We start from the raw sequence: 9,129 nt of genomic DNA, 5'->3' as shown, positions 1-9,129 counted from the left end.
TTCTTAACTTCTCCGTTACATTAAATGCTTCGGCTAGCTTGAAATTCAGCAATAAATATTAAAACTTTACTTATCAAAGAAAATATTCGGTAAACTTAGAAAGAAACTTTTTTAATTAACTCCCGATTAATGATGGTCTACTGAAATTAATTTTTAAAAAACTAGCTGGATTTTTGAAAATGCGATACTTTGTTGATTAAAGGAATACTTAAACTTTTGACGAAATAAACAAACTAACAGGAGTACAAAAACTAAACTATTGTTCCAATAACTAAAACTTCGGCGATTAAAATTGAGTCACAAAAATTTTTAGCTTTTTCCGTCAGAAATTCTTTTTCAACAAAATTCTCAGTAATATTTTTTTTGAAAAAATGAGACATAAGACAGGGACCGTTTTGTGCCATTTTTCGACAACTTTGCTGAAAATGTTTAACTATTCCCAAAATTTCTCTATTTTTATTGTTTTTCTTCTTTTTGGTCTCCTTCTGTGGGACCAATATAAATTCATTGGTCTTCAATTTCTCAACAACAAAACGTGACATCGATCTGCCAACCCACTTACTGTTTGTTCAGACAAATTTCCTTAATTTTAGAGGCTCTCAGATTAGGATATGTGGCCACGTTTTAAAAATCTCTCTGTCTTTAATTCAACCACAAAGTAGATTGTTTAAATGTTTAGAATGTTTAGGAGCTCCTCGTTTTCACAATAAAAATTGTGTCTTTTAGAGTTTTTAAATAAAATAGTGGCCATTCTGCTCATGTGGAAGAATAAACGACTTTTCCTCTTCATAGCAAAAAAAATTACAGAGGAATCATTAAAATACTTCAATAGGTTTCTCTATTTTTTTGTCAATTTAAATAGGTTTCTCTATTTTTTATCAAGTTCATTTGAAAAAAGTTGTTCGAAAAAAAATAAAAATTGCGAAAAAAATTCAAATAATTCAAAAAAGTCAATTTTAATGCTATTACAAAAGAAAATTTTCATGCAAATAAAAAATTAAAAATCTATTAATATCATTATTTTCCTAGTCCAAACGCGAACTTGTTCAAGCGCCAGAAAAAAATTCCTGAAATTCACCCCTAAATTTATGTATCCCTAGAATAAGAAAAAAAGTTATTTTAGAAAAAAGCTGAGCATTTTTGGTTTATAAGTCGCTTGCTTGTAGAATTTCTTTTTCAATTGTCTGTTTTTTTACAAACCATAAAATGCACTGGATAGGCTTTTCTGCCTTCAGAGTTTCTTTACTTCTCCGTTACAATAAATGCTTCGGCTAGCTTGAAGTTCAGCAATAAATATTAAAACTTTACTTATCAAAGAAAATATTCGGTAAACTTAGAAAGAAACTTTTTTAATTAACTCCCGATTAATGATGGTCTATTGAAATTAATATTTAAAAAACTAGCTGGATTTTTGAAAATGCAATACTTTGTTGATTGAAGGAATACTTAAACTTTTGACGAAATAAACAAACTAACAGGAGTACAAAAACTAAACTATTGTTCCAATAGCTAAAACTTCGGCGATTAAAATTGAGTCACAAAAATTTTTAGCTTTTTCCGTCAGAAATTCTTTTTCAACAAAATTCTCAGTAATATTTTTTTTTGAAAAAATGAGACATAATACAGGGACCGTTTTGTGCCATTTTTTGACAACTTTGCTGAAAATGTTTAACTATTCCCAAAATTTCTCTATTTTTATTGTTTTTCTTCTTTTTGGTCTCCTTCTGTGGGACCAATATAAATTCATTGGTCTTCAATTTCTCAACAACAAAACGTGACATCGATCTGCCAACCCACTTACTGTTTGTTCAGACAAATTTCTTTAATTTAAGAGGCTTTCAGATTAGGATATGTGGCCGCGTTTTAAAAATCTCTCTGTCTTTAATTCAACCACAAAGTAGATTGTTTAAATGTTTAGAATGTTTAGGAGCTCCTCGTTTTCAAAATAAAAATTGTGTCTTTTAGAGTTTTTAATTAAAATAGTGGCCATTCTGCTCATGTGGAAGAATAAACGACTTTTCCTCTTCATAGCAAAAAAAATTACAGAGGAATCATTAAAATACTTCAATAGGTTTCTCTATTTTTTTGTCAAGTTCAATAGTTTTCTCTATTTTTTATCAAGTTCATTTGAAAAATGTTGTTCGAAAAAAAATAAGAATTGCGAAAAAAAAATTCAAATAATTCAAAAAAGTCAACTTTAATGCTATTACAAAAGAAAATTTTCTTGCAAATAAAAAATTAAAAATCTATTACTATCATTATTTTCCTAGGCCAAAAGCGAACTTGTTCAAGCGCCAGAAAATTTTTTCCTGAAATTCCCCCCTAAATTCATAGATCTCTAGAATAAGAAACAAAAGGTTATCTTTGAAAAAGGTTGAGTTTTTTTGGTTTATAGGTACCTTGATTGCAGAATTAATTTTTTCAATTGCCTGGTTTCTACTAACAATAAAATGAACTGAATAGTTTTTTTTTCAATTTTCAGAGTTTTTCAACTTCTTCGTTACAAAAAATTCTTGGGATTTCTTCAATTTCAGCATTAAATTTTATAGCTTTCCTTTTCAAGAAATTATCCGGTAAATTTAAAAAAAATATATTTTATATTAACTCCGATTTCTGATGATCTATAGGAATTATTATTGAAAAAAAACTGGCTGGATTTTTGAAAACGCGATACTTTGCTGATTGACGGAATACTTAAATTTTTGACGACAAAAACAGAGTAATAGGGGTACAAAAACTAAACTGTTAATCCAATAATTAAAATTTAGCAATTTACTACTCGTAATATAAACCAGTTCTTGCGCTAGAGATTTTTTTTTTAGCTCGAGATCAAGTTTTTCAACCCTTAAATTCTTAGATCCCTTAAAAAAAGATCTCTGACAAAAAATTGTCGTCTTAAAAATCATGCAGATCTTCATTTTTTTATATTTTAGGTTTTCTCTTTTTAACAAGTGCCAATATAGATTAATTTTTGTTATCTTAGTGCCAGCCTTCCGGTGTAAGTAGAATCTAAATCATCAAAAATTTTCGGCCTGGCTTGCCTCGAAAAATTTGCAAATAAGCTAATAAGCAAATAAACAATTAAACCTTTCAAAAAAAAAGTTTGAACCTTTCGTCGGTTGTGTTTCGCAGTCCGAACTCAAAATCAGACTTCTGTGCAACCGTTGCCCAGGCTTTTCTAAGACTATTGTTCAGAATATGTCCAGAATTTGGTTTCTGATCAGATTCCAGACTATCGCGCGACTATAAAATTTTCCCGGCCTTGTAATTTTGGTCGCACTATGCCACCCGTGTGGGACCCAAATAGTCCGATCAGAGGTGGCTAGGGTCTGGGACTTTAACAGGAGAAATATTTTGTTTCGAATAGTTATATCTGAATTCCGTTGGATTCTTCATTCTGTTAAGACGGAATCTTTCAAAATCATTAAGTAGCAAAACATCTATGTTAAGCTCAAATGATGAATTGTTTGTCAAACTAACAAAACAATCACATCCTTCAGTGTCAAATTCCAGTGAGTTTTGTTGACAACACAATTCAACTGTGAGATCGTAAAACCAATCTCCAATTTTATCAACATCGGCTATCATTCAGTGATAAGAAACAATGACTGAGCCTTCAGGTGACAAAGTTTTACTCGGCGTCATCAATTCCTTATACACGAGCTGCGGCGATAGAAGCTCGGAGGTCCAGCAAAACGCGAAAAGTTCACTTGTTCAGCTCAGCTCAGCGAACGCTCAAACTGTTCTACTCAGTGCCTGTAACTTCCTCAACAACAAAGGCGCGTCGGCCAAACCTCATCAAATTGCCATTTTGGAAGTTCTGGAAAAAAGTTCTGGAAAGGACCAAGAACAAAATGTTACCTCCGGCCTTGCCAGTAAAATTGTCGAATGTAGCATTGCGGTTATGGTTAACAACAAGGAGGTTGTCCCAGAACTGCAAGGTGCGGCAAGTGCGGTTTTAGTAGCCCTGAGTTCCAATCACTTTGAGAATGTCTGGTCAGAACTGGAAAACAAGTTAGACCCTGCAGCTTTGCCTCATTATTTCACCCTAAAAACCCTCGGCACCCTGGCTACTTTGCATTCCCAGCAAAGTTGCCTCAAGTTAAAACGACTGTTTGGGCTTCTGCTTCCGATGTTGGGAATGGTCAAGCAAGATAACATGAAGTTCGTGTTTGCAACAACACTCGCTGAGTTTTGTTGGGCTATCAACGATGCCGCGTCAGCCGACTCGGACAAATTCGCTGACTTCAAAAACGAAATCCAATCCGAAGTTCTGTCATGTTTTGACATTATTTTCAACAACTGGTTTGCTGTAAAAGATCAAAGAGTTCAACTGGCCGTACTAGAAGCGACGACCAAAATCTGCTTTCTGCTTCCCTTGGAAAAGCTGGAAGAAAACATTGCAAAAATTGCGCAGACCATATTTAATATGCTGAAAAAGTCGAAGGAGCAAATAACTCTCATAATAATTTTGGGCACTTTTTTGGAAGCTTGTGTGGCTCAAAATAGCTCAGGCGTTGAGGCCATTTTCGACCAAGTTTGGAACACTTTGTTCATTATTACATGTAGCTTAAATGAGACAGAACTAGCTACAAATAAAACATTCAAAGAACTGTGCAAAATATATTTGACCCTGAACAAAAAGTTTGACCAAAAACAGCTTTTAACTGTCATGTCTCGATTTGATAACAGAGAAGAAAGTCACAAAATATTTGCGTTGATTATTTTGCGACATTTGATCAATTTTGATTCGGAGATGATGAGTACAGGTGATAAAAAAGGAGTCATTGTCAGTGGGTTGAAGAATATTCTAGAAGATCAAAGCTTGAAAGTCCGCAAAAACATTTCACAGACCATTTTGGCGATTGCTTTGCAAGACTTTCTTTCAACTGAGGGTTCGTATCCTTTAATTGAGTTCATATTAATAAACAGTGCTTCAAAAACGGACTACGGGGCTAAATCTAAAAAAGCAAAAGATCAAGAAACAGTCAATCAACTGCAAAATGATCTAGTTATGTCATGCCAAAATGTTCTCAACAAATTGTTTACAAACATTTCTTCTCTCAATTTTGTGCTATGGCCAGATTGCATTCAGTTCCTAATGTTGCCAAAATGCCATCACGCAGTGCATAATTTATGCTCAAATCTCGTTCTTCTAATTGAGGGGCTGATCGAAAACGGAGAAGAAGAAATTTTCAGCGTGGACTTCGAAGAGCATGTAAATTTGCCCAAACCTATCGAAATTTTTGCCCGACTTGTTGTACTTAGTGGAAATCCCGCGTCACATTCGAACAGTGGAATAAATTATATGAAATTGTTGCAGCTTCTGAGTGAGTTTTTTGAGGAAGACGTACAAAAAATGTGGACGAAAGTGATACCAAAACTGGTAAATTACCTTGAAGTTCAAGAAAGCGAAAACTCATTTGACCAAACAGCGTGGGAAGAATTACTGCTCAAGTTTTTCTATAGAACTCTTGCTATTTGGGACGATGAGGAGAGTTTTGTTGAACTGACCGAAGCATTAATTGGTCAGTTAAACTCATTTTATCAGTCCCTGAATGACAGTCAAAGTAAATATTTCACGTATAAGTGCCTCGGGTTTGTGTTGCGGCAGTCACAAAGCAAAAAACTTGTTGATAAAGTAGTCGCAGACATCTTGGGAACCGTTGACCATCTAGATCAACATCAAAGGGAAGGTTTCGCAGTGGGTTTAGGACACGCCGCCGCTACCCATCTGGACCAAATTTTGGATAAACTTGACTGTATTTTAAAAGGCAAGCCTCTTGAAGAACCAAAAGTTCCGGAAAATCAACCTCAGCAAACTAAAAAGCGATTTGGACTGTCCAGCTCTTCAAGTTCGACTCCCAAACAAACGGTGAAACAAGTTGATGATAAGTTAAAGGCAACTGTAATGCTTGCGTATGGTAACGTTTGTTTCTACGCTCCAATTGACCTCATCACTTCCAGAATGGAAGCCTCAATTTTGAAATCCTTGAACCCCCACTTCGCCTCAGCTAAGGACCTTTGCTTGCGTCAAAACGTCCTAAGAGCTACTGAGCTTCTTGCCAAAAGCATGCATCAGGATCACTTGAAGCAGAAATACGTGTTTAACAATCGCAATGACATCATTAAGAGTTTGCTCACAATTATCCAATCAGAGCCAGTGGCCGTTCTGACAACTTCGACCCGCCAATTGGGTTTTGTGGCGCTTGCAGCTCTTGCACAGCTAACACCAACATTGACAGATGAGCAAGTTGAAAACATTGAAACTACTTGTTCCCAATCAATAATGACTTTACCTGAAGATCTGACCAACCAAGACAAGAAGAAATTTGGAACTTTAACTGATGAAGAATTCTCAAAATTAAACGCTGAAGCTTTTGAATCGTTCAATGGCTTGATTCGAGAATTGACAAAACTTTCGACCAAATTCGGGCAAATGTTCAAAGTTTTTGGGCACATTGAAAATGACTTGCTCAGCACTGTCACAGTCGAGAAACATCGCGCTTTGGATTCATGCTCGGCGATTTTTAAAACTTTCCTTGAAAATTGCGAAACTTCCGAGGAAGCTGTTTCTGCAGAAGGTCTAGGCCAAATTTTAGCACGCTTGCTGCCACTTTGTAACGACGAAAATTCCGAAATTCGGAGTACGAGTTTGAAGTGTATTGAATGTTTGTACAAAATCACGACTCAAATGAAGCCAACAGATGAAGCTACTAAGACCTCTGTTTGGTCGGTTTTTGACCGCATTCGTGAGCCAATAGAAACGACTGAAAACTCGTTCAGCCAATTAAACGATCTCTCGAAAGTCGTTTCATTCATGGTTGACGTACAGGAAGTGCTCCAATACACACTGACACTATTCGGCGCTATTTCAAACTCAAACATCAATCATTCGGCCGCGGCGTGTATAGCCTTAAATGGAATATTCAAACACCGAAGCGACCAATTTAATCACAATATTTCAGCGATAGTTTCCGAGTTCAGTAGCGCAATGGAAACCGTTATATCAAATGACAAGTTGAAGCAAGGATTACTAAAAGCGTACAAAGTGTTTGGGGTTGCTCATTTGAACGCTGTCGCGCAAGAATTGCTCCTTTCACAGTCGCTACCCTACTCATCCTCCTCGCGTGAACTAATAATTGGGCTCTGTTCTGTTAATTCAGACGTTACCACTCAAGTTCTACGGCTATTTTTGGACCTGCTGAATACAAAGCAACCTTATGAAGAAAAAGGTTCGACTAGAGTAGCTTCGCGTATGGTTCTAGCCATCACTTTAACATTCGAGGTGTTAACAGATGTTGAAAATATTCGTGACGTCACACCGTCTTTATTCCCGCAACTATTCATAGCCCTCCTAGCTAACATTGGTTCGCTCCTGAAAACGGAGAATCTTAAACCCGCGAGTGGTGCAGCGAAGCCCGCAACTAGTACCAGCCGGTTCCGGAAGAAAAAGACAAAACCCACAGCCGATGAAAAAGAAGCCGACGTTTCCGGCCAAACCACAAGTCTCATCGTTCCGCGTGAAAGCGCTAGCAAAGCTCTGAAATCATTACTTGAAATACTGAACAACGAAGAATCGTTTATACAAGAGTGTGAAATATTCCAAGAACTTCTTGATCAAAGAGATACGGTTTTTGAAGGTGTTGAAAAACTTGCTGACGTCATTTGTGGACATTTGTCCAGCTATTTGCCCAAGATTGTCCCACTTGCTTTCAACACTCTTAATAGCGTATACGAAGACCAAAGGAGCTGCGCAGTTGCCTTTTTCGGTCAGTTAATTTATAACAAGTGTGGAGGTCAAGAAGAGGCTTTAGTTGATTCTGTGATGAACATTTTGCTCGCTAAACTAATTGACAGCTGCTACGAGGTCCGTAAAATTGCGCTAGAATCTATAACAAACATAGCAAATGCCGGTTCAGACAGTGTGAAGAGATTCAGTACTCCTGTTCTAAACGCATTAGTTATGGGTCTGGATGATAAAGACAGTCCCCAGAATGAAATAACACTGATCAGTCTAAAAGGACTGCAAAAGGTCTTAGAAGTCATTGATGAACCGTCTGTTCGAAGCGTTCTCATCACAATATGTCTGAGAATAAAAACATGTTACGAAAAAGATGACTTTAAGGTTCGATGTGCTTCGTTTGAACTTTTCGGATCTCTTACCAAATTTTGCTCCGATGAGTCAAAATCGACATTTATTGATCAAATTCTCGCAATTTTGCCAACTTTACTTTTACATGTCAATGACGATGACGAAACAGTTCAAAACGCCTGCAAGAATGCGCTTCAAGAAGTTTCGGCTCTTTTGAACACACCGAAATTTGAACAATGTTGTCAAAATGCAAATAAACAAAATCCAGCTCAATTCCATTATGGCGAGTTTCTAAACAACGTTGCCAAGAGTCTCATAGCTGAAATTCCGGACAAGTTGAGTTACTTTATAACGTCTAATGTCCAGTTCTTCAAAAGTTCATATTCTAAATTGAGAGCAAACAGCGCATTGCTTGTTGGGTTTCTGATCGGAAATCTGGCAGATAATCAACGCCAGGTAGTGTCGATTGATCACGTGTTGAACTCGTTGACTGGGTTGCTGAAGGACCCCGATGTCTTAGTTCGATCATACACGGCAGAGTCTTTGGGTCTCCTTAGCAATCTGATTGGCTCTGTGTGAGAAACAAGCAGCCTCAAGATGAAAATTACTCCGAACTTCATCCGCTTATTTTCTCTGACGAGTAGACTATCAATCAAATCAAGCCCGTCCATTTAATGTAATTCAATTTTTGGTAATCTGATTTTTGGATAACCAAGTAAATTGTTTTCTAGGCACGGATTGTATGTAAATTTTCGGAGGACAGGGACATATCTTCCCGAGTATCGAATGCTGTTAATAGAGGGATCCGTTTGTGCCCCCCCCCCCCGTTTACTGAGTGCATAATATTTGCACCGCCAACAGCTACCATATTGGCACATATAGATTTACTATATAATGTGATATGCTTTGTAACGGGATGCATAACCTATTGTCGGGAAGGCAAAAGAAATATCCCACTGGTTTTAAAGTTTGAATGTGAAAGAAAGCTAAATGATATTATATAAATTGAGCGCGACAAAAGCTTTTCAAGACTT

At 36.5% G+C, this 9,129-nt stretch overlaps 1 protein-coding gene across 1 annotated transcript; it reads left to right on the top strand.

Annotated features, from left to right (window-relative positions):
- The first annotated feature begins 3,485 nt into the window (after window positions 1–3,485).
- LOC142357322 (maestro heat-like repeat-containing protein family member 1) lies at window positions 3,486–8,795 on the top strand. Its single transcript, XM_075408969.1, has one exon. The coding sequence runs from the start codon at window positions 3,605–3,607 to the stop codon at window positions 8,672–8,674; it is 5,070 nt and encodes a 1,689-aa protein (XP_075265084.1). The 5' UTR covers window positions 3,486–3,604; the 3' UTR covers window positions 8,675–8,795.
- The last annotated feature ends 334 nt before the right edge of the window (window positions 8,796–9,129 follow it).

Source organism: Convolutriloba macropyga, unplaced genomic scaffold (assembly GCF_964194025.1).
Source record: "Convolutriloba macropyga unplaced genomic scaffold, txConMacr16.3 SCAFFOLD_1662, whole genome shotgun sequence".
In the NCBI taxonomy this organism is placed as follows: Eukaryota; Metazoa; Xenacoelomorpha; order Acoela; family Convolutidae; genus Convolutriloba; species Convolutriloba macropyga.
The sequence above is the reverse complement of the archived record's forward strand: the minus strand, read 5'-3'. Positions and strand labels throughout refer to the sequence as shown.

Excerpts from the sequence above, each read along its gene's own strand:
- LOC142357322 (XM_075408969.1), top strand. The coding sequence starts at position 3,605 with ATGACTGAGCCTTCAGGTGACAAAGTTTTACTCGGCGTCATCAATTCC.